Source organism: Felis catus, chromosome C1, assembly GCF_018350175.1.
Source record: "Felis catus isolate Fca126 chromosome C1, F.catus_Fca126_mat1.0, whole genome shotgun sequence".
Lineage (NCBI taxonomy): Eukaryota > Metazoa > Chordata > Mammalia > Carnivora > Felidae > Felis > Felis catus.
In genome coordinates, this window is record NC_058375.1 from 187,198,007 (window position 1) to 187,223,786 (window position 25,780).

General features: G+C 42.3%; 1 protein-coding gene across 5 annotated transcripts in view; it reads right to left on the reverse strand.

Moving 5' to 3' along the window:
• The window catches only part of FLACC1 (flagellum associated containing coiled-coil domains 1), a 44,111-nt gene extending 19,146 nt beyond the window's left edge, over window positions 1–24,965 (reverse strand). Inside the window, exons 1-7 of one of the 5 annotated variants that reach the window (XM_045034273.1) lie at window positions 24,407–24,965; window positions 16,401–16,539; window positions 15,533–15,607; window positions 11,294–11,362; window positions 3,990–4,038; window positions 2,351–2,484; window positions 1,023–1,116 (exon numbers count right to left, since the gene is read on the reverse strand). In XM_045034273.1, the coding sequence (XP_044890208.1) occupies window positions 1,023–1,116; window positions 2,351–2,484; window positions 3,990–4,038; window positions 11,294–11,362; window positions 15,533–15,607; window positions 16,401–16,513 (534 nt within the window). In that variant the 5' untranslated portion in view covers window positions 16,514–16,539; window positions 24,407–24,965. Of the gene's footprint in view, window positions 1–1,022; window positions 1,117–2,350; window positions 2,485–3,989; window positions 4,039–11,293; window positions 11,363–15,532; window positions 15,608–16,400; window positions 16,540–23,304; window positions 23,910–24,406 lie in introns of those variants that run through there. The other 4 variants (XM_045034272.1, XM_045034274.1, XM_045034275.1 and 1 more) reach the window with 4 other exon arrangements.
• Window positions 24,966–25,780: the final 815 nt, after the last annotated feature.

Consider the following 25,780-nt stretch of genomic DNA (forward strand, 5'->3'; position numbering starts at 1 on the left):
GGGATGTTCACAGGTGGGAGAATTTTAAGTATCACAATATGAGGTCCCTGCACGGAAATAATCTCTAAATAGGTCTTTAGCAGGGCCAATGATTCAGTGAGTGAAAATGTGCATTTTGCAACAATAATCCACCATTGATGACTGATCTCATAGAACTTATTTAACTTCCTGAGCCTTAATTTCCTATCTGTAGAAGCAGACCACAAACCTGGCAGGGTTTTCAGATAAATATAGTAATGAACCAACAGTAGGGGAGGTCTCAGTGTGAGTCACAAGCCAGGTCACTGTAGGATTCAGACACATCTGGGTCATGTCAGAGGGTGAGGGGTAGGACTGGTGGGAAGTCGACCTTCACAAGTGGGTTTCAATAACAACAGGTAAGTGGGATGTGGGGGAGGCTGTTTCTGAGCATTGCTCTGGTTTATCACTCCAGCCCAGGCCAGCAGGCACCCCTGCTTGAGGTGGGGAAGAAGAGACTATGATAAAGCAGATGGTAAAATCTAAAGGAGTTGTCACCAAAATCCCCAGGAAACACAGAGTGCAGACTGATCTCAGCAAATTCTGAAGTGGGCTTTGGCAATTTTAACAGCAACAGGAAGTGGGTACTGAAGGGTTCTGGGTAGCTTTTGAACCACACTGAGTGCATTAACCACACTATTGCCATTAGGAAGAGACTCGGCACCCTCTGAAGTTTAACTCTCCGCAGCAAGCCTGACGTGAGATGGCTGGCACCCCTTGGTGTGGTGAGTTCAGTAGCAATGTACACACTGCAGGCACATAAAGAACTCCTGGAAATTGACTTAGGCTTTGAGAAAAGATTTAAGTTCTTGCAGTCATGGATAAGGATGGAGTCAGAGAAATCCTACTGTGTAGCCACAGTCCTATCTTCAGAGCTGTCACCTAGACAACATGGCTCCCGCAAGTAAAGCACTTGGCATCTTGCCTGGAACATAGCAGGTGATCTGAAAAAACCGGTCTTTCCCCTACCCATAGAGATGTCAGCTAACTCAAGGATCACTCACCAATTTCTGGGCAGACTGATGGTCTCTGTTCATTTGCTCAATGATCACTGTCAATTCTGAGATCTGCTCTTGCAGGTCAGTAATGATATCAGTCCTATGGGACAAGGAATCCTTCTATCATCCACAGAGCTTCCATTCTGTGCCAGTCAGGCACCTCCCTGTACGTGACTATCTCTGGCTTGGTGACAGTCAGGCCATGTTCTGCATCTGCTCCATCATCATGGGGGTCATGGGAGGGGTAGAAGAGTGGTCTGGGAGAAGGAATTAGGCAGCAGGGTGGTTGAGCCTCAGATCAGACCTTTTGGGTAAGCTAGCCTGCAGTGGGGGGTGTGAGTAGGTGGAGGAGTGGATTGGTTACCCGTTGAATAGAAGGGGAAGAGGAATATGTCAGAGATCTATCAGGGTTTGACCTTGATTCAGTAATGACAGTTGAAATGGAGGAGGAAAAATTCAGAGGATTAGGAAATGGGAAGGTGGGAGATGGATTGATGCTGACAGTGAATCATAGACAAGGAATGGCCCAGACACAGGACAAAGAGGGGATTTCAGAGCATGGCTTGCAGAATAGATAACAATTTTCTGTGTTTCTGGGTTTGGAGCCTCCATGATGTCGGTAAGTTATTTAGCTCTATTTGGTTGAGCTGGAGTAGACAGGGTGGCAGGTAGTGACATGTGCAGTGCAGCAGAGATGGTCCTCCATTCAACAAGGTGAGGGAACAAGAGAGAGGATGTAGGAGGAGACAGGGTGAGAGAGACATGAGTGAGAGATCTAGGAAGTAGAATGGATAAGATGTGGGAGCTGACTTTATATAGCATTTGAGGATAGAGTGGGTAGGGCCTGAATGACAGAGAGGATGCACTGTGCTCAACTGGGGTAGACTCAGCCAGAATCTTCCATGCTATGCCTCCCAGAGGCATGAACTGAGTGACATCTTTGGGCAAAATGAGAAAGAGATGCATACTCAGCTCCCCCAAAACCCTGACTTTACTCTTACTTTACACCCTCCAAATTCAGACTATTTTATGAATATTTCATCTGTTCATCACCTCTAAGAATAATTGCTTTCCTTTAGTACAAATTATACTATACCCAATCACTTTTCAGGTCAGCTGCCTGACCTGACCTTTGTCCTGTTTCAAATGGGATCAGGGCAGAGAGATGGGTGTGGAGAGGAGCAGCACAGGGATGAGGAGTGAAGTGACTTTATAGCACCTTCAGAACAGAGACCCTGTGCATTGGGCATGGAAGTTAGGAGCTTCTCCTTGAGGCCAGGCCAAGCCCAATAGTGATAGCTCTGAGAAGCTGGATATAGGTCCAAGGGCATTACCTGGAAATCTGGACTCTGTCCATGATCTCTGATTGCGACCGCTTTTTCTTATCAAACATTTCATCTCCCAAGGTGACGGAAATCTGCTCCCTATTTCGAATGAGGCGATAACCAGGTGACACGTTTATCACTTCCTGGGCATCAAGGTGGAAGGTAAGATAATATTGCAGACCTGGAGTGCAGAGATTCCTCCAAATCTTCCACTAGAGTGCTACTCACATCTTAGACACAGAGACATGAGGTGGGATCCCAGAGGCCAAGTCCCTCCTGTGCATTCCCCAGTTACCACTCACCCTCATACTCCAGCCCAGATTTCTCTCCTGAGATCTGGTCTCAAGTCTCAAATGGTTCCTGGATGTTCCCAAAGGCCTCTCAAGCTCAACATGTGCAACCCTAAATGATGACACTTCACTCGGCACTCAGCCCCAAGCCCTGCACCTCGTCTGCATTCTCCACACGGCCAGAGGCCAGAAGGCAGTCAGACACCATGGAAATTGCTAAGTTTTGGGAATCAGACAGGCCTGAGTTCAAATGCTGGCTCTGCCACCAACTATAGTTATTCAATATCTGTGTGCCTCAGTTTCCTCATTAGAAAATTAGGATAACTCTTCCTCAAAGGGCTTTTATGAGGAAAGCCAAAATAACAGGAGAAAAGTGTCTAGCACGGTTATGAAAACAAACACATCTATTTTAGTCACTATTCCCCACTAGACCCAAGTCAGAAATCTGGCAGGGCTACCAGCCTGCATAGACCAGGATTAGATTGTGCCTTCTAGGTTGTGTAGGGCACCCCGAAGGCAACACAAGTCCTGTCATTGTTATTGCCTGATTGTACCCCAGCTTCATCTCCTCTCCACACTCCTGCCCCTGGAACAGCCTAAAGCCACCCTCCTCTTTCTCTTTGGCTTCGGCCATACCTGCCCAGCTGGCCTCCCTGCCTTCATTCTGGCTCCCCTAAAGTTCATCATCCTCTCTGTCTGGAGGGCAATAACATTTTTGGTTTTTTTCCTGACTGTTAAGGAAATGCATGATCCTTGTTTAAGGGGAAAAAAGAAAATAGATAAAAATCCCATAGTAAAAAGCACCAGTATTATCCCATCAGACAATGTTTTTTCTAGAATGTAAATCTTACCTGGTACTGTGCCTGTGTCAGACCCATGAAGGTTCCCAGCCACTGGAAGGATTAGGCCCAAACTCCTAGGCAGCTATTGAGATCTTCCTGGGTTTAGTTCCCATCTCTTTCTCCAGTGTGGTCCTGGCCCTGCTCCCTTCCTCTGTTGTCCCTGCCCTAGCATTTGTGTGTTCCCCAGTGTGACAGTGGGGGGTTTCTGGCACGTGGGCATGAGCTGTACCCTAGCCTGGACTGGTGGTCAGTGTCTGGTTTCCTTGGCACAGTCTTCTTGCCATGCACAAGGCAGTAGAGAGTGGCAATTACATGCCCTCTCTGAGGTCTGGCTCAGCTGAGTTCAAGTCCTTTTTCTGCCACTTACCAGTTATGCTATGTGCAATAACGATAGCCCCTCCTCATAGGATCATTGCAAAGAGCCAATGAGGTACGTACATGTAAAAGGCCTGTGCTTGCACAAAGTAGGCACTCAGTAAATGTTAGTCCCGCTGCCCCCTTCATGTTTTTACTCACATAAGGTGGTTTATTGCTCTCCTCTTGTTTTCCTAAATGGAGTTTCCCTCTGCAAGAGAAAGACGTGCTCAGAAAGCAACCAGGGAGCAAAGAGAAGTTCAAAGCTTAGAAGCTGCTCCCTGATCCCAATTGCTCATCTGTAAAAAGTGGCATTACTGGGATGATCTCTGAGGCCCCTTTCAGCTCTGAAATATTCTACTCAGGAACTAAGGAATGTTCAATGGTCCCGAGATCATCACAGGTCCCTGTGATAAAAAGGCAGGAAGTAAAAAAGTGGGGAGTTGACTATCATGCCTATTAGAACCATTCCTAAAATAAGGGTCAAGAGACTTGGCCTGAGAATCCAAAGGGCTCTCCTATGGTGCATAATCTCAAATGAGCACACTAGTGACATTTACATTGTCTGCACAAAAGCCTTTCTTATTTGCACCAGAAATTAGTGATATGGGACCTGAAATGGTCAGTATCATAAATTCAGGATAAGTAAATGGTTAATCCTGGTCATAATTAGTTGTTGTTTTCAGGTGTAGAAATGTGAACATATCAGGTATCCAAATATCAAGTGTATTTGTAAGGACCTCACCTGGAAAGTTGAAAGATTGGAATAAGAGTAACCAGTTTCTGATGTGCTGACAACAAGACTAGTTAGGCTTAGGTATATGAAGCTAGGGCATTTTCCTCTGCTTCAGCAAACACTCACACCCATATACATACAATCAGGCCAACTGCTGTGAAAAGAAACAACCAAAACTGATCTAGGAGTTCCATTTTCCCTATGATCAAAATAACCACAATATCTTTAAGGGTTGTGGAGTGGTTACCAGGGTGAGACTGTTCCAAAGTCAGCTGGGTATGGGGGTGTGGGGTTGAGAGGATTTTTCTTGGTGGAGGCAGTTCTACCTTGGCTAATAAAGTCTGGTTTTGATCCCACATCTCCCACCCCCCAAATGAGGCCTCCAGAGAGGCACTGAAGACTCCCTTGAGAAAACTAGCCCAAGGATTTGGCTACTGTAGATACTATTATTTTAACTGGCGAAAACATGACTCTGTGTGTTAAAAAACAGACATGAGTGCACCGTATACTTTGATAATACAATGGGACTCATATGTAATTGAAAAGATTTAACACCACTTAAAATACAACTCAGTTCATAGCAACCATATGCTCCCATTCATAAACCAGGAACTCTTTACAATGCTAATTTTGTTTACTTTCTCTGAATTTAGGAAAGCCTTGGGGTGGTGGTGGTGGGGAAATCACTGAGTAACCTGGATCTCTTTAAAAACCTGGCCATGGAGACAGAGAGGAAGATGGAGGCATAGGAGGATGCTGGGCTCACCGCGCGTCCTTCTGATCACTTAGATTCCACCTACACCTGCCTAAATAACCCAGAAAACCGCCAGAGGATTAGCAGAACGGAGTCTCCAGAGCCAAGCGCAGACGAGAGGCCCACGGAAGAGGATAGGAAGGGCGGTGAGGCGGTGCGCTCCATGGACTGGCGGGAGGGAGCCAGGGTGGAGAGGCGGCCGCCGGCCAATCAGAGCCCCCAAGTCTGGCTTGCAAAAGCGGAGGGGCAGGATGGAGTGTGTTTCGACAGCAAGTGGGACTTAGCATCTGGGAGGTCATAAGTTAACAGCTCTGCTCAGAAATTGGGAAGGCTGGAGGACAACGGGAGGGAGAGCTGCTGAGCCCCCGGACGACAGAGCTCAGTTTGGCAGGGAATAAAGGCGCTTGCCAGCGCCATCTCCCTCGCCCATCCCCCAGCCAAAATCCCAAAGGGAACCAATTCCTGCCAGGGAACTTGCTTGCTCCGCCCAAACACCCAACGCTGTGCTTCTGTGGAGCCACTCCTCCAGCATTGGGTCTGACTCCCTCCTGCTGCCACAGAGCTCCTCCTGAAGTGGATCACCTAAGGAGAAGCGATCTAAGCCTGCCCTCCTGCCCCCGTGCACCTTGCCTACCCACCCCAGCTAATACGCCAGATCCCCAGCACCACAAGCCTGGCAGTGTGCAAGTAGCCCAGACGGGCCACGCCACCCCACAGTGAATCCCACCCCTAGGAGAGGGGAAGAGAAGGCACACACCAGTCTGACTGTGGCCCCAGCGGTGGGCTGGGGGCAGACATCAGGTCTGACTGCGGCCCCGCCCACCAACTCCAGTTATACACCACAGCACAGGGGAAGTGCGCTGCAGGTCCGCACCACTCCAGGGACTATCCAAAATGACCAAACAGAAGAATTCCCCTCAAAAGAATCTCCAGAAAATAACAACAGCTAATGAACTGATCAAAAAGGATTTAAATAATATAACAGAAAGTGAATTTAGAATAATAGTCTTAAAATTAATCGCTGGGCTTGAAAATAGTATAGAGGACAGCAGAGAATCTCTTGCTACAGAGATCAAGGGTCTAAGGAACAGTCAGGAGGAGCTGAAAAACGCTTTAAACGAGATGCAAAATAAAATGGAAACATCCACGGCTCGGATTGAAGAGGCAGAGGAGAGAATAGGTGAACAAGAAGATAAAATTATGGAAAAAGAGGAAGCTGAGAAAAATAGAGATAAAAAAAATCCAGGAGTATGAGGGAAAAATTAGAGAACTAAGTGATACACTAAAAAGAAATAATATACGCATAATTGGTATCCCAGAGGAGGAAGAAGAGGGAAAGGTGCTGAAGGTGTACTTGAAGAAATCATAGCTGAGAACTTCCCTGAACTGGGGAAGGAAAAAGGCATTGAAATCCAAGAGGCACAGAGAACCCCCTTCAGACATAACTTGAATCGATCTTCTGCATGACATATCATAGTGAAACTGGCAAAATACAAGGATAAAGAGAAAATTCTGAAAGCAGCAAGGGATAAATGTGCCCTAACTTATAAAGGGAGACCTATAAGACTTGTGACTGATCTCTCTTTTGAAACTTGGCAGGCCAGAAAGGCATGGCAGGAGATCTTCAATGTGATGACCAGAAAAAATATGCAGCCGAGAATCCTTTATCCAGCAAGTCTGTCATTTAGAATAGAAGGAGAGATAAAGGTCTTCCCAAACAAACAAAAACTGAAGGAATTCGTCACCACTAAACCAGCCCTACAAGAGATCCTAAGGGGAATCCTGTGAGACAAAGTACCAGAGACATAGCTACAAGCATAAAACACACAGACATCACAATGACTCTAAACCCGTATCTTTCTATAATAACACTGAATGTAAATGGACTGAATGCGCCAACCAAAAGACATAGGGTATCAGAATGGATAAAAAAACAAGACCCATCTATTTGCTGTGTACAAGAGACTCATTTTAGACCTGAGGACACCTTTAGATTGAGAGTGAGGGGATGGAGAACTATTTATCATGCTACTGGAAGCCAAAAGAAAGCTGGAGTAGCCATACTTATATCAGACAAACTAGACTTTAAATTAAAGGCTGTAACAAGAGATGAAGAAGGGCATTATATAATAATTACAGGGTCTATCCATCAGGAAGAGCTAACAGTTATAAATGTCTATGCGCCAAATATGGGAGCCCCCAAATATATAAAACAATTACTCATAAACATAAGCAACCTTATTGATAAGAATGTGGTAATTGCAGGGGACTTTAACACCCCACTTACAGAAATGGATAGATCATCTAGACACATGGTCAATAAAGAAACAAGGGCCCTGAATAATACATTGGATCAGATGGACTTGACAGATATATTTAGAACTCTGCATCCCAAAGCAACAGCATATACTTTCTTCTCGAGTGCACATGGAACATTCTCCAAGATAGATCATATACTGGGTCACAAAACAGCCCTTCATAAGTATACAAGAATCGAAATTATACCATGCATACTTTCAGACCACAATGCTATGAAGCTTGAAATCAACCACAGGAAAAAGTCTGGAAAACCTCCAAAAGCATGGAGGTTAAAGAACACCCTATTAAGGAATGAGTGGGTCAACCAGGCAATTAGAGAAGAAATTAAAAAATATATGGAAACAAACGAAAATGAAAATACAACAATCCAAACGCTTTGGGATGCAGTGAAGGCAGTCCTGAGAGGAAAATACATTGCAATCCAGGCCTATCTCAAGAAACAAGAAAAATCCCAAATACAAAATCTAACAGCACACCTAAAGGAAATAGAAGCAGAACAGCAAAGGCAGCCTAAACCCAGCAGAAGAAGAGAAATAATAAAGATCAGAACAGAAATAAACAATATAGAATCTAAAAAAACTGTAGAGGAGATCAACGAAACCAACAGTTGGTTTTTTGAAAAAATAAAATTGACAAACCTCTAGCCAGGCTTCTCAAAAAGAAAAGGGAGATGACCCAAATAGATAAAATCATGAATGAAATGGAATTATCACAACCAATCCCTCAGAGATACAAACAATTATCAGGGAATACTATGAAAAATTATATGCCAACAAATTGGACAACCTGGAAGAAATGGACAAATTCCTAAACACCCACACACTTCCAAAACTCAATCAGGAGGAAATAGAAAGCTTAAACAGACCCATAACCAGTGAAGAAATTGAATCAGTTATCAAAAATCTCCCAACAAATAAGAGTCCAGGACCAGATGGCTTCCCAGGGAGTCCTACCACACGTTTAAAGCAGAGATAATACCTATTCTTCTCAAGCTATTCCAAGAAATAGAAAGGGAAGGAAAACTTCCAGACTCATTCTATGAAGGCAGTATTACTTTGATTCCCAAGCCAGACAGAGACCCAGTAAAAAAAGAGAACTACAGGCCAATATCCCTGATGAATATGGATGCAAAAATTCTCAACAAGATACTAGCAAATCGAATTCAACAGCATATAAAAAGAATTATTCACCATGATCAAGTGGGATTCATTCCTGGGATGCAGGGCTGGTTCAACATTTGCAAATCAATCAACGTGATACATCACATTAATAAAAGAAAAGATAAGAACCATATGATCCTGTCAATCGATGCAGAAAAGGCCTTTGACAAAATTCAGCACCCTTTCTTAATAAAAACGCTTGAGAAAGTCGGGATAGAAGGAACATACTTAAAGATCATAAAAGCCATTTATGAAAACCCACAGCTAACATCATCCTCAATAGGGAAAAACTGAGAGCTTTCCCCCTGAGATCAGGAACACGACAGGGATGCCCACTCTCACCGCTGTTGTTTAACACAGTGTTGGAAGTTCTAGCATCAGCAATCAGACAACAAAAGGAAATCAAAGGCATCAGAATTGGCAAATATGAAGTCAAGCTTTCACTTTTTGCAGATGACATGATATTGTACATGGAAAATCCGATAGACTCCACCAAAAGTCTGCTAGAACTGACACATGAATTCAGCAAAGTTGCAGGATACAAAATCAATGTACAGAAGTCAGTTGCATTCTTATACACTAACAATGAAGCAATAGAAAGACAAATAAAGAAACTGATCCCATTCACAATTGCACCAAGAAGCATAAAATACCTAGGAATAAATCTAACCAAAGATGTAAAAGATCTGTATGCTGAAAACTATAGAAAGCTTATGAAGGAAATTGAAGAAGATATAAAGAAATGTAAAAACATTCCGTGCTCATGGGTTGGAAGAATAAATATTGTCAAAATGTCAATACTACCCAAAGCTATCTATACATTCAATGCAATCCCAATCAAAATTGCACCAGCATTCTTCTCGAAACCAGAACAAGCAATCCTAAAATTCATATGGAACCACAAAAGGCCCCGAATAGCCAAAGTAATTTTGAAGAAGAAGACCAAAGCAGGAGGCATCACAATCCCAGACTTTAGCCTCTACTACAAAGCTGTAACCATCAAGACAGCATGGTATTGGCACAAAAACAGACACATAGACCAATGGAATAGAATAGAAACCCCAGAACTAGACCCACAAACGTATGGCCAACTCATCTTTGACAAAGCAGGAAAGAACATCCAATGGAAAAAAGATAGCCTCTTTAAAAAATGGTGCTGGGAGAACTGGACAGCAACATGCAGAAGGTTGAAACTAGACCACTTTCTCACACCATTCACAAAAATAAACTCAAAATGGATAAAGGACCTGAAAGTGAGACAGGAAACCATCAAAACCCTACAGGAGAAAGCAGGAAAAGACCTCTCTGACCTCAGCCGTAGCAATCTCTTACTCGACAGATCCCCAAAGGCAAGGGAATTAAAAGCAAAAGTGAATTACTGGGACCTTATGAAGATAAAAAGCTTCTGCACAGCAAAGGAAACAACCAACAAAACTAAAAGGCAACCAACGGAATGGGAAAAGATATTTGCAAATGACATATCGGACAAAGGGCTAGTATCCAAAATCTATAAAGAGCTCACCAAACTCCACACCTGAAAAACAAATAACCCAGTGAAGAAATGGGCAGAAAACATGAATAGACACTTCTGTAAAGAAGACATCCAGATGGCCAGCAGGCACATGAAAAGATGCTCAACGTCGCTCCTTATCAGGGAAATACAAATCAAAACCACACTCAGATATCACCTTACCAGTCAGAGTGGCCAAAATGAACAAATCAGGAGACTATAGATGCTGGAGAGGATGTGGAGAAATGGGAACCCTCTTGCACTGTTGGTGGGAATGCAAATTGGTGCAGCCACTCTGGAAAACAGTGTGGAGGTTCCTCAGAAAATTAAAAATAGACCTACCCTATGACCCAGCAATAGCACTGCTAGGAATTTACCCAAGGGATACAGGAGTACTGATGCATAGGGGTACTTGTACCCCAATGTTTATAGCAGCACTCTCAACAATAGCCAAATGATGGAAAGAGCCTAAATGTCCATCAACTGATGAATGGATAAAGAAATTGTGGTTTATATACACAATGGAGTACTATGTGGCAATGAGAAAGAACGAAATATGGCCCTTTGTAGCAACGTGGATGGAACTGGAGAGTGTGATGCTAAGTGAAATAAGCCATGCAGAGAAAGACAGATACCATATGATTTCCCTCTTATGTGGATCCTGAGAAACTTAACAGAAACCCATGGGGGAGGGGAAGGAAAAAAAAAAAAAGAGGTTTGAGTGGGAGAGAGCCAAAGCATAAGAGACTGTTAAAAACTGAGAACAAACTGAGGGTTGATGGGTGGTGGGAGGGAGGAGAGGGTGGGTGATGGGTATTGAAGAGGGCACCTTTTGGGATGAGCACTGGGTGTTGTATGGAAACCATTTTGACAATAAATTTCATATATTGAAAAAAAAAAGCTGGCGATGGATTTAAGCTTATGTCTTTTTTTGTTCTTTGTAGATCTCATTGAGCAAACGGAGACTTTCCACAGTACTGCATTCACCTCTGAACTGCTCCAAGGGTCAGAGTGCAGCTCCTGGGTACTAATTTTGTTGGAATTGTATTTCTCACTCTGAAAAGTAAAAGGTATGGTTGATCCAGAATGATTCTCCTTGACTCCTTTTTCCCTTGTCAACCTACTCAGATTACTCTGATTACACTAACCAAAGTTTGTTACTTCATTGATGTCAGTCAAAGCACTTCACATTTTCTCATTTAATGAATTCAATGAGTGGTTAATGGATGCAAACCACAGTGCTCCATACTAAGAGAAATGGAATGAGATGTGATGCTTTTTATTTAAGAAGAGAAAAATAGAGGCACATAAATACTGAAATTAGAAGAAGAAAAAGTTAAGTGCTACAAAGAATTGCAGGTAAAGCAATTTGCCAACTGTGTCTCCCAGGACAGTTGAGAGCACTGGGCCTACTGCCATTTTTCAAGGCTTCTGAGAAATTAAAAAAAAAAAAAAGTTACCCAAACATGGTTAAAACAGTTATGTTGTAGTTCATATTTAAGAATTAAGACTTTCGAAATAACAAAAAGTACATTGTATGTTTGCAAAAGAATAAGAGGATTCACAAAAAGGATGTAATTCACAGAGGCCGTATGTTTGTGACTGGAGGCCCAAGTTAACAGTTGGCTGGTGAGCAGGTTCTTCACGTCCCCATTTGTGGGTCATATCAGTATCTACCCGAGCCCCTTCCTGATGGTGAGGCCATCCCAGCTGCTCCGTTTCCCAGCCTCAGTCAGTGCTGACTCAATAGGACATAGAGACTGGGTGATGTGGAGTCCCAGTAGGGTCTCACTGGAAAGTTATAAATACAATGAACAGGTCTTTGAATTGTAGGGGCCCCAGGTGGCTCAGTAGGTTGAGCGTCCGACTTTGGCTCAGGTCATGATCTCATGGTTCGTGAGTTCAAGCCCTGCATCAGGCTGTGTGCTAACAGCTCAGAGCCTAGAGCCTAATTCAGATTCTGTCTCTGTCTCTCTCTCTCTCTCTCTGCCCCTTTCCTGCTAGCGCTTTCTCAAAAATAAATAAACATTAAAAAAAAATGAAAAAAATAATAAAAGTACCCACAAAGTGTTCCTCACCATATTGCAAAAGACTAGGACAGTGTTAGCAGGGGCTAATTGACGGGCAGAGTGGAGCTGTGGTGTGAGTGATGTTGCTCCCAATAAGAGGTACTGGGAGACTGAGACCTTGAGCTTGACCATTAATATGGGTCAGATAAGGCCCACAGGTGTGATCATGCCAGCAGTGTGCTGTCACACAGAAGGCAGGCACTAAGGAACTGTTTCACCTACACAGCCATTGTTATGGATCCCTTGTTATGAGTGGATCCCACTCCAATCAGGCTTTATCACCACTACCATTGACACAATGCTCTTCATGTCACTGATGACCCACAGGCCACTTAAACTCAACAGTATTTCTCAGCCCTCATCTAATTACTTATCAGCAGTTGTTGACACAGATAATTAGAATCCTCCTTCTTGGAACATTTTTGTCATTTTCCTTCCAGGATACCAGGTAGATGATTTGTCATCTACCTCACTGACCACTCCCTGTCATTCTCCTTTTCAGGGTTTCTCCAACCTCTCAACATTGGAGTGCTCTGGGTCTCCATTCTCCCACTTCTTCCTACCTCTGGCTCTACTCCCTGTCTTGGAGATCTCATCTGATCTGAGGGCTCTAAGTATCATGTATATGCCAATGACTGTCAAATGTATATCTGCAGCCCAGAGCTCTCTCTCAGACCCACTTATCCAACTGCTTACTTCACATTGCCACTTGATAGTAAGAAGCATCTTGAACTTCCTATGCTCAGCTCCTGACAAATGTGTACCTCCCCCCACAGTCTGCCCCAATTGCAGAAAATGGAAATTCTATCCTTCCTGTTGCTCAGCTCCAAATCTTGAAGTCATCCTTGACCCCTCTTTTGTTTTGTTCTCATACTTAACACCCAACCCATTAGCAGATCCTACCGGTTTCTACCTTCAGAATATATCCCAAATGGGACCACTCCTCACCACCTCTGCTATTTCTACCAGGTCAAAGCACCATCTTCTCTTGCTTGGGTCCTTACGATTACATCTTAACTGGACTCTGCTTCTACCCTTGGTCACTGTAGTCCATTCTCAATGCAGTAGCCAGATTCATCCTTTTGCAGGGTCAGGTGGCTCAGTTGGTTAAGCATCTGACTCTTGATTTTGGCTGTCATGATCTCACAGTTTGTGGGATCGAGCCCAGCACAGGGCTCTGTGCTGACAGCGTGAAACCTACTTGGGTTCTCTCTCTCTTCTTTCTCTGTCCCTCCCCTGCTCATGCTCTCTCTCTCTCTCTCAAAATAAATAAATAAACATTAAAAAATTAAAAAAAAAAGAGTCATTTCCAAATGCAAGTTGGATCATGTCACTCTTCTCAGAACCCTCTGATGGCTTTCCATCTCTTATGGGCTAAATTGTGTCCCCCCAACATTTATATGTTGAAGCCCTAACTCCCAGTACCTCAGAATGTGACAGTATTGAAGACAGAGCCTTATAGGGGGATTAAGTTAAAATGAGGCCATTATGGTGGGCACTAATCCAACCTTATTGGTGTCCTTATAAGAGAGATAGGACACACAGAGACACACCAGGGATGTGCATACACAAAGAAAAGACCACGTGAAGGAGCAGAAAGTAAGTGGCCATCTGCAAGCGAGGGAGAGAGTCCTGAGAGGAAACCAACACTGTAGGCACCTTGGTCTTGAATTTTAGTCTCTAGAACTGTGAGAAAATAAATTTCTGTTGCTTAAGCCACAGTGTCTGTGTTTTTTTCTGTTTTTTTTTTTTTTTGTTGTTTGTTTGTTTGTTTTGTTATGGCAGCCCTATAGGCTGTCTCTTTCAAAGTAAAAGCCAAAGTCCTTATACTGGTAGCAAGCTTTACTGTATGAGTTTCCTATTGCTGCTGTAACGAATTACTACAAGCTCAGTGGCTTAACACAAAACCAACTCATTATCTTACAGTTCTAGAGGTCAAAGTCTGGTCACTGAGCTAAAAAATTAAGGTGTTGGCAGGGTGATATTCCTCCTGGAGGCTCCACAGGAAAATCTGTTTTCTTGACTTTCCTGTTCCTAGAAGCTTCCTGTGTTTGTAGCGGCATTTTTTTCTCCATCAAAGCCAACAACTGTATCACTCAGCTTCAATTGTCACATCTCTTCTTTCATGAATAAGGACCTTTGTGATTACACTGGGCCCATCCAATAATTCAGGATGATCTGTCCATCTCAACGTCCCCTGATTAGCAAGCATAATTCTATCTATAACCTTAATGCCCCCTTGATGAGTAATAGAACAGAATCATAGTTTCCAGGGATTAGGATGTATCTTTGCGGGGCCATTATTCTGCCAACTACATTCATCATCTCTGCTACTTCTCTGACCTCACCTCTCCCCATTCTCTGCTCACATCCTCCACTCCTGCCACATGGGCCTCTTTGCTTTCCTGGAAAAGACCAAATGTGCCAAGCAGGTTCCCACTCAGGGGGAATTTGTATTTGCTGTTCCCTCTGCCAGGAGTGCTAGTCTCAGATATCAGCAGGCTCCTGCTGTCCCCTTTACATAAGGATTTTTTCCTGAAATACCCATAGAAAATAACAACCCTGCCTTCACTATCCCCTCCTCCCTTTGCCTGTGTTATATTCTACATAGCACTGGGATGCACTGGGATGTATTAACTTCTTTATGGTCATTTCCCCCCTAGAATGTAAGCTCTGGAGCAGGGACTCTTCTATGTTCACTGCTGTCTCCTGGCACCTGAAATAATGCCAAACAAATAGTAGGAGCTCAATAAATATTTTCCAAATAAATTGAATACAAAGATACATGCACATGCCTAAACTAAGTTATACTTCTAAGCTTAACAAAATATGGATAAAAATTTAATTTATGAATAAAAATAGAGCTGCCATCTACCAAAAACCTTAGACATAGAACCGTAATCAGTAAAAAGGTAAGCCACCACCATAAATGCCTGGGAGTTTCCCCAAGGCTCTTTGCCTATGACATGCATCATGTATTGTTCCCTTTTAGGGAAGGAAATAGTGGCTGTCAGGGGCACCCCTAATTGAGAGCTTATTTGTTGTGACTTTGAAAGTGGGTGCAGAGCACCACACAATTTGCATGCAGGATCTGAGGTTTGGGGGAAATCATTGTAGGTTCTGGTAATTCCTTCCCCATGAACATAAAAATACTTACTTTGGGGCAACAACAGGTTTTGCTGTGGGTTGGACACAATTTTGTTTTTTTGCAGCTGAAGGAAGAGGAGTTAGCCTGAAAATGCAAAATAGATAACAAAAAAGAGAAAATTAGAAATTCAGAAACCTGTTTTAGCATTCCCAGATTAGGTAGATGCCCATCATGACCCCAAAATGGGAATACATGCTCTGACTGCTGAAATCTTTAAAGTCAGGAAGGTCTTGGGGAGTCTCTAGAAGAAGACTCGAGAAGGTTCATTTCCCAGGGGACCCTGGGTTGGCAGCTTGTCCCCCAGAGCCCAATGCTCTTTTTCTCCCGAGGGGGGCTATCAGGTCCTTTCTTTGGAAGCTGACCTTTCCCTGCTGCACAAACTCTGAGATATTCCCATTTATTTTTATTATTCACTCATTTCTTTCTTTCTTTCTTTCTTTCTTTCTTTCTTTCTTTCTTTCTTTCTTTCTTTCTTTCTTTCTTTCTTTCTTTCGAGAGGTGCAGGAAGGGGCAGAGAGAGATGGAGAGAGAGAGAATTCCAAGCAGGCTCCATACTGTCAGCACAGAGTCCGAGGTGGGGCTCAAACCCACAAACTGTGAGATCATGACCTGAGCCAAAATCAAGAGTCGGATGCTTAAACAAGTGAGCCACCCAGGCACCCCTGAGACTTCCTCATTTAAAATGACACTGAGTCTAAGCAGGACTGGCAAGAGCAATGCGCTGCCAACAGGCTGGCTGGGAAAGCTGTGTAAAGCTAGGCTTTCTGGCCTTCTTGGGATTTTGTTGCCTAGTTGACTATTTGGATATATTGAAGAGAAAGAAGGCTGCAAATGGAATTCAAGGGCCCTTGTTCTACTCCATCCATATAATCCTTACTTGGGCTTCCCTGTGGAGGTCTTTCTTGGTGGCTGAGGGGTCTTGATTAGCTTCCGTGGTCCCAAGTTCCAAGGGTCCCAGCAGGTACAGTAGATGAGAGGGTTGGGGTACATGGCAGGAGCTGCTAGATCAGGAGGTCCTGGTTGAAGTGGGAAAGTAACATCAGAGAGTTACACCATTCAGAGTCAAAGCAATGATACTTAAGAGACAAATTAGGAAAGACCCAGCAAAAGCCCAAAGCACACATGGTAAATTCTGGGAGCTGTTGATCTGGTGCAGGGTCTTGACTATAGAATAACATCTCACTCCTTGGCACCCAGTGGACTTGACTTGAAAGCGATTTAAAATTTGTCACCATTGAGTGCACACTGTGATCCAAGCACACAATAAGTGATCAATTATTGTTATCTCAATTTTATAGATGAGGATACTGAGGTTCAGAATGATCACAGGGGTAGCAAAAATCTCCCAGGCCCTTCTTCCATCAGGCCACATTAGCTCTCACTGAAATGAGGAGAAATCCCTACAGTAGATCTTGCACAGAACTTCCTGAAAAATTAACTCTGTTACTCAAATTACAGTGCAAGTGAATGTCTCAATTTCTCATCCCTGTTCACCTGCCCGAATTATAGATCAAAATCCTTCCTTCTTAGCTCCATGAAAACAATACCAAAAAATCCCTATTACAAAGGTCTGCGTGAAAGACAACTATCAGATAAACATGGAAACTTGACCACATTTGTTTATTTTCTTTATTTTCCAGAACCCCACAAAAATGATAGTACAGGATTGTGAGATAGTAGAAAAAATATATTGGTCTCTGCCCCCAGTTCCTGACACAGGGCTCCTGAAAACCTTGTGAATCCCTAAGTGATAAGAGCACTAGGAACATCTGCTGTTTTTTTTTTTTTTTAATTTTTTTTTCCAACGTTTATTTATTTTTGGGACAGAGAGAGACAGAGCATGAACGGGGGAGGGTCAGAGAGAGAGGGAGACACAGAATCGGAAACAGGCTCCAGGCTCTGAGCCATCAGCCCAGAGCCTGACGCGGGGCTCGAACTCACAGACCGCGAGATCGTGACCTGACTGAAGTCGGACGCTTAACCGACTGCGCCACCCAGGCGCCCCGCAACATCTGCTGTTCTAATGAGGCAACTGTGGGTGGGCTCTGGGATGGAGGCTGGTCACCAGAAAAACCAAGACATGTTTAAAAACTTGGAGATATCAGCCTCAGCCCCTGCCCCTATCTTCCCAGGAGGGGAGAGGGGCTGGAAATGGAGTTAATAACTGATCATACCGTGAGGAAGCCTCCATAAAACTCCCAGCAGTATGGGATTCAGTGAATTTGGGGTTGGCAAAGACATCCACACTCAGGGGGATGACACACCCTGACTCCATGAGGACAGAAGCTCCTATGCTCAGGACCCTCCCAGACCTCACCATATGTATTGCTTCATCTGGCTGCTCATCTGTATCCTTTATCATATCTTTTAATAAACTGGTAAATGCAAGTAACTGTTTTCCTGAGTTCTGTGAGCTGTTCTGGTAAGTTAATTAACCCAAGGAAGGGTCACAGAAACCTCTGATTTCTAGCTTATGGGTCAGACACACAGATGACAACCTGAATTTGCGATTGGCATCTCTGGTGGGGGTGGTGAGTACAGTCATGTGGGACTGAGTACTTACCTGTGGTATCTGGTGCTATCTCCAGGTAGAGGGGGTCAAAATTGAGGTAAATTGTAGGATACCCAGTTGGTGTTACAGAGAATTGCTTGGTGGGGGGAAAGCCCCCACACATCTGGTATCACAAGTGTTATGAGTATGGTAGTCATGAGAGAGCAAAGGAGACACACAGGAGGAAGGACTGGCTTTTTTCCTAATTCAAGGATTAAAAGAGGTTTAATTTGACAAGAACAGGGAGAGTGGGAAAGGAGATGGAATTGCACAAGGGCTGTCCATGCAAGTTTGACACACTAACTCCCCCTATCAGCACACCATAGGAAGATGCAGCCTACACACCTGCAAAATGGGTATGAACCAGAAGGGGCCAATTCCCACAGTGAAGGCCCCCAAAGACTCAGGACGTGGAACTGATGGATTACTGGATAACACTGACAGACCTCTGGCAGATCTGTTGGAGCACGTAGTAGGCAGATAATGCACCCTCCCCCCAGACATGTCCATGCCCCCATCCCTGGAACCTATAAATATGTGCAATAAGAGGACTTGCAGCTGTGATTAAGTTAATGGTTTTGAGAAGGGAGATTATCCCAGATTATCTATGTGGGCCCAAGGTAATCATAAACCTTCTAAAAGGGAGGGTAAGAGTCAGAGAAGAGAATATGATGGTGGAAAAGGAGGTAGGAGTGGTCGTGGAAAGGCCACAAGCCAAGGAATGTGGGCACTCTAGAAGCTGGAAAAGGCAAGGAAATGATTCTCTACTAGAGCCTCCAGAAGGAACCAAGTCTTGCCAACACCTTGATTTTATCCCAGTAAGAGCTATTTCAGACATCTGACTTCAGAACTAGTAAGAGAATAAATTGCTATTGTTTTAAGCCACTAAATTCGTTACAGAGCAGTTGTAATAGGAAACAGAGCAATTGAGGTGATATTACTAATAGAAACATAGAAACCTGGGGTGCCTGGGTGGCTCAGTCAGTTAAGTGTTCAACTCTTGATTTCAGCTCAGGTCATGATCTCACAGTTTGTGAGATTGAGCCTGGAGTCAGGCTCTGCACTCAGAATGGAGCCTGCTTGGGATTCTCTGTCTCCCACTCTCTCTGCCCCTCCCCTGCTCATGTTCGCACCCGTTCTCTCAAAATAAATAAATGAACGTTAAAAAAAAAAAAAAAGAAACGTAGAAGCCTAAGAAAATAAAAATTATATAATGACTCTGGGTTAAAAAAATATTATGCGAGAAAGTAAACATAGTTATAGTAAGGTACACTCTCATATATATTAATATAAACACTTGATAATTACTTTTAAAAAAGTTAATTGTGACTAAATTGGAAGAGCAGAGGAGGGAATGGAGGAAGGATATATAAGTGCTAAAACCTCATCTACCACACCTGGAAGTCAACAGACAATATCTAAAGCTGAAAAATTAACAAATGGGGTGAAGGCAATTATTCAGACATTAAATTCCAAAAGAAATAGTTACAAGAGCTGAAAATAGTTGCCACTAAGGAGCATGCTGAAGAGTAGAACTGAGAAGTGAGGGGCAGGGTGGTGGTGGTAGAAACTCTAACTTTTCATTAATAAACTTGGAACACAATTTAAATTTTAAATGTTATCAGTGGATTATTTGATAAAAAATAAAAGCCAATGACAAAAAATGTTAGGAGAACCAAGAGACAAATGGAAGGATTACAATGATAGCAGAGTTCACTCAAATTTCCAAGTCAGTGACTGGTTTCCAATAGTATACTAGAATAAATTTGCTTAAGAATCAACTGAAAAATGAAACAAATGTTTTTCTGTAACATGACTGATACTTGAGAAACCCGGTTATATGGCCTAATGATTTTAGAGCTAAAGGGAATCATAACTTGAGTCCATTTTACAGATGAGGAAATTGAAACTCAAAGAGATGAAGTGATTCCTGGGCCACCTGTAAATGCTCATTTAACAACAAAAATACTTACAGACGCTTGCTGTGAGCACTGTGCTAGATGCTGGGGAATATGTAACACTTGCACTGTGCCCTTAGGGAACTTGTGGTCAGGAGGGTAGCCATCAGAAAGGGAGCTGAGTTGGGAATGTAAGCTGGTGCAGCCACTCCGGAAAACAGTATGGAGGTTCCTCAAAAAACTAAAAATAGAACTCCCCTATGACCCAGCAATTGCACTACTAGGCATTTATCCAAGGGATACAGGTGTGCTGTTTTGAAGGGACAAATGCACCCCCATGTTTATAGCAGCACTATCAACAATAGCCAAAGTATGGAAAGAGCCCAAATGTCCATTGAGGGATGAATGGATAAAGAAGATGTGGTATATATATGCAATGGAATATTACTCGACGATCAAAAAGAATGAAATCTTGCCATTTGCAACTACGTGGATGGAACTGGAGGGTATTACACTAAGTGAAATTAGTCAGTCAGAGAAAGACAAAAATCATATGACTTCACTCAACAGATGAACATAAGGGAAGGGAAACAAAAATAATATAAAAACAGGGAGGGGTACAAAACATAAGAGACTCATAAATATGGAGAGCAAACTGAGGGTTACTGGAGGGGTTGTGGGAGGGGAAGTGGGCTAAATGGGTAAGGGGGACTAAGGTATCTACTCCTGAAATCATTGTTGCACTATATGCTAACTAATTTGGGTGTAAATTAAAAAAAAAATAAAAAATACAACAAGTTAAAAAAAAAAAAAAAGAAAGGGAGCTGAGTGAGCTGTGCAGAGACTTCGCCTTGGAAGAAAGACAGGATGTGCAGGTGGAGGCAGGTACAGGACGGACTGGGTCCTGGTGCTTGGTGGCACTAAGGTCAGGGCTAGAAAGGAGGCCTCCTAGAAAGGAGGCCAAGAGACTGGGTAAACAGTGAAGGCCTAAAGACCAGATGACAAGGCTACCATATGTAACTGTTTGCATTCTGCTGTGCATGGGGACCTAGTCAGGAGATCTCAGGGAGACAGGGTCAGGGAAGCAGTTGGGGTGGAGCACCCTAGCCAAGAAGATGATGCCACAGGGGCTAGGATTCAGGGGAGAGTCTGAAAGGAGGATGCAGCGAGAGTAAGAGGTGCTTTGGACCTTGTATCTGCTTTCTGCGAGGACAGGGGCCAATCGTGAACTTGGAGGACTTAGCGGGAGTTCCTGGCACAGGAAGTGAGTCTGAGGAGGCCAGCTCCCAGCAACTGCCTTCTTTATTCAATTTCTTTCCTGCCCAACCGGACTGTATGGTTCTTGAAGGGCAGGACTCCACTGTCATTCTCTGTGTCCCCATGGAGCCTGGCAAAGTGACTTGTCCACAATGGGTATTTGATAAATATTTGTTGCCTAATAAACTGAGTGGCTGTAACCACAGGGACCGAGTCAACAAGGAGAAAGGAGATCCACAGATAAACTGCAAAAATGTAACCACTTTTACAATGTTATGGATAATATTAAAAATTAGAATTAAAAAAACAAAATGGTAAATTATTGAAGAGTAATGGAGTTTTACACAGATTTTAACTGATTAAAGCCTGTGAGAACGTGAAGAAATGCTTAAGAACAAAGATATTAAGTGGTATATATGCAATGGATACAATTACATACAAGTATGTACCTATATGTACAAAAGCTAGAAAATAATAAAAAGTGAAAATTGGGCTAGAATATCAGGATTATGTTTTTTTCTCCCTTCCCAATTTTGTTAATTTGTTTTTTATTTTAAAGTTTATTCATTTTGAGAGAGAGAGAGAGAGAGAGAGAGAGAGAGCAAATGGGGGAAGGAAAGAGGGAGAGAAAGAATTCCAAACAGGCTCTGACATGGGGCTTGAATTCACAAACCGTGAGATCCTGACCTGAGCCAAAATCAAGAGTTGGATGCTTAACGAACTGAGCCACCCAAGCGCCCCCCTCAACATCCTTTACTAAAATTTTCCTTGTGTTTTTGAGTCAGGTGGGCATGATTTTGCATAACAGCTCCTCTGCTCCACTGCTTGTGGGACCTCAAGACATTTACTTTTACTTTTCTGAGTCTCAGTCTCATTTGCAAAATGGGGACATGGAAGTTCATGCCTCACTGGGCTGTCATGCATAAGAAATGAGGCCATGTCAGAAAAGCTCTTGGCACACTGCCTTGTACACATTAGGTTCTCAAAACCTGGTAACTGAGTTTAGGAATATTATAAACCCTAGTGATTTTTTGTATACTGAAGCTTTTATCCCTAATATTTGGAGATAATAGGTTTATTTGTGTGTGTGTGTTAAATTGAAATGGGCTTACTGTAAAGAAAATCATAATACAGGAAAGCCTAAGGGAGAAAAAATTATCTGAAGTACTAACACCTAGAGATGACCACTGAAAATATTTTGGTTAATAACTTCTAGAATTCTCTCTAGACTAAAGAAACAGACTTAAATAATGGGAAAAACTATACATGCATTCTATATATGCATGAACTTCTTTTAATGTCAATAACTGTAGAGATATCTTTTTTTATAGATTTAAAAAAATGTTTATTTTTGTGTGAGAGAGAGAGAAAGCAGGGGAGGGAGAGAGAGCAAAAAAAAAAAAAAAAAAAAAAAGAGAGAGAGAATCTCAAGCAGGCTCCACACTGCCAGCACAGAGCCTGGTGGAGAGCTTGAACTCACAAACTGTGAGATCATGACCTGAGCCAAAACCAAGAGTTGGACTCTTAACTGATTGAGTCACACAGGCACCCTGACATAGTCATTTTTTTAAACTGAAGTTTACTTTGGAGAAATTTTTTAAATGCACAAAAGTAGAGAAAACAGTATAATGAACTCACCTATCACCCATCATAAATTAGCAATTTATGGCTAATCTCACTCATTTATACTCAGTCCATTCCTCTAATAACATATTATTTTTAAACAAATTTAAAACAAATCCATAATTCAAATTATACTTAAGGCAAATCTATAAAACAAGTCTAAGATGTATTTCTATATCATTATGGTTGTGTGAATTTCTATCCTACAAACATATCCATTTATATTTTTAGCCAGTTTTGTATTGATGAACATTTGGGTGTTGCCTTTTTTTTTCTATCGTAAACAATGCCTTGGTGTATATTCTTTTGCTTTTAAAAAGTACAGGCCTCTCCTTCCAAACACTTATAGGGATAAATATTCAAAATATTTAACAACTAGTATAGACATGGCTACTGAACAATCAAAAAAGGCATGGCTATAGGGCTGGAACAGGGTCCTGCAGCACTCCTACCCTCGTGCCAGGCATTAACCTTTAGTTGCCTAATCATGAGGAGGTCTGGGGGTACCAGAGGAGGAGCTGGAGCAACCAAGGTGGCAAGAAGGACATTTGAATGGCTTGGAAAATGTATATAGTTGATCCTTGAATAAAAACAGTTTGAACTGTGCAGGTCCACTTATACGCTGATTTTTTCCAATAAATATATTGGAAAATCTTTTGGAGATTTGTGACAATTTGAAAAAACTTGCAGCTGAACCATGTAGCCTAGGATACCAAAACAAATTAAGAGAAAGTTAGGTATTAAAGTAAGACTACAGTATATAATACATATAAGATAAAAATATATCTTAATTGACCGTATGTTATGGGTAAAGCTTCTGGTCAACAGTAGGCTGTTAGTAATGTTTTTGAGGAATCAAAAGTTATACCAGGATTTTTGACTGCATGGGGGTCAGCGCCCCTATCCCCTGGTGTTGTTCAAGGCTCAACTGTATATATAACCAGTATGGCAGTATTTTAATATTTCAATGACTACATACCAGCTAAACATCAGCCCTCTACTTCCAGTACTCTCCCATGAGGAAACCACTGTTAACAGGCTTTTTTGAGGCGTATACTTCCAGAAAACTTCTATGAATATGAATATATATGTACATAAATATATTATACATAAAATCTCAAAAAATTTTTACATAAATCAGAGGTATACTTTACATACTACACCATGTATTTGCTCTTTTCACATAACAGGATATCTAGTAGCTATTTCCGTATCAGCATACATAGATCTACTGTATCCACAAGTGGCTTGATGTTGCATTGTAAGGCTTTAAGACTATAGAGGGGTGTGTGTGTGTGTGTGTGTGTGTGTGTGTGTGTGTGTGTGTGTGTATCTATGCAGGCACACCCATGTGTGATGTAGGATTCTTTCTCCCTATTCTTTTCCTTTCCTGTATTTCTCCTTGATGATTTTACCCAAGGCTCAGGGGACTGAATGTGTCAATTGGTGACACTATAGTCACCAGTGAGCCAGCTGAGCTTTCAGAAAGGTCACTGGTTAGTGCTAATAACCAGACACAGAAAGTACATAAAACGACTTTTCCAAAGAGCTTACCTGGAACTTCTCAAAGATTTGTTTCTCCCATGTGGTCCTTTTCCAAGTCAAGAGTCTTAAAGACATCACAATTTTATAGAGAAACTGTTTCTCATCGACATAAAATTAGCATTCATTTTAGATGAAATCCAGAAGTTCCAGAACTTGAGACTTTGGTTGTTCCAAGTGACTGAAATGCCAAAACAGAAAATCCGCAGTACGTGTAGGGCAGAGAGACAGACTTGCAGTGAATTCAGTCAAAGGCTTTTACAAAGGCTGAACGGGCGTCAGCACAAATTTTCTTTCTAAAGACAGTCCGGTTTGAATCTTTCAGTATTGCCATGAAAGTCAAACTAGAGGAGAAAGTCAACCTTTCATTCAGACTCTCTTGACTTGGGCCTTGAGTTGTGAGATTTGTCCTTGGGAGATGGCAGGTGAAGGTTTGTTTCTTTTATTGCTATGGAAACAGAATGGCAGCACCTCATTGGCTCAAGCACTCAGCTCTTAAAAAGAAGGCTGGAGAAGCAGCCAGCTAACAAATTCTCTAAGACACAAGACAAAATATGCTTCAGATATACTTTCAGAGGGGGGCACCTGGGTGGCTCAGTCGGTTAAGCGTCTGACTTAGGCTCAGGTCATGATCTCGCGGTTTGTGAGTTGAAGCCTCATGTCGGGATATATGCTGACAGCTCAGAGCGTGGAGCCTGCTTCAGATTCTGTGTCTCACCTTCTCTCTGCTCCTCCCATGCTCATGCTCTGTCCCTCTCTGTTTCTCAATAAACGTTAAAAAAAGAAAAAGAAAAAAAAGTAGGACGCTTAACCTATTAAAAAAAAAAAAAAAGATATACTTTCAGAGGTAATAGAATTAAACTGCACTCCTAAACTTAATTGGCCTATGGCAGTAGTTGCCAGACAGGAGGAGGATTTTATGTTCTTCTGTCATTTGCTTACAGAAACCTAAATCTCTGAAGTAGGCAGTTTCTTCTTTGAATTTCAGGCTTTGAAATCTGTGAAAGTATAAATCCCCTAGGGCAGGAATCCTTTTCAGTTGCCAAGGAGTTCGAAATTTTTCCCCCTTAAGTTTTTCTAAGCAGAAAAGCTGCTTTTTCTCATTATAAGAAAGAAATATGCCTGCTTATGATAGACCAGGGGCTTTCATTTTTATTCTACTGCAATTCACTATAAGAAATATATTTTACATTTTATGATAAAAAGTTGCATGAAATAGTACCTTTATTACATGCTATTCTCATCTATTTTTTCTTCAATTTAAAATGAAAGCTCATTATAAATCCATTTGATTGATTTCATGATCCACTGTTAGGTCACAACCCATAGTTTACAAAACATTGTTATACATTCATCCATTCATTTGACTTCACATTTATTATCTAC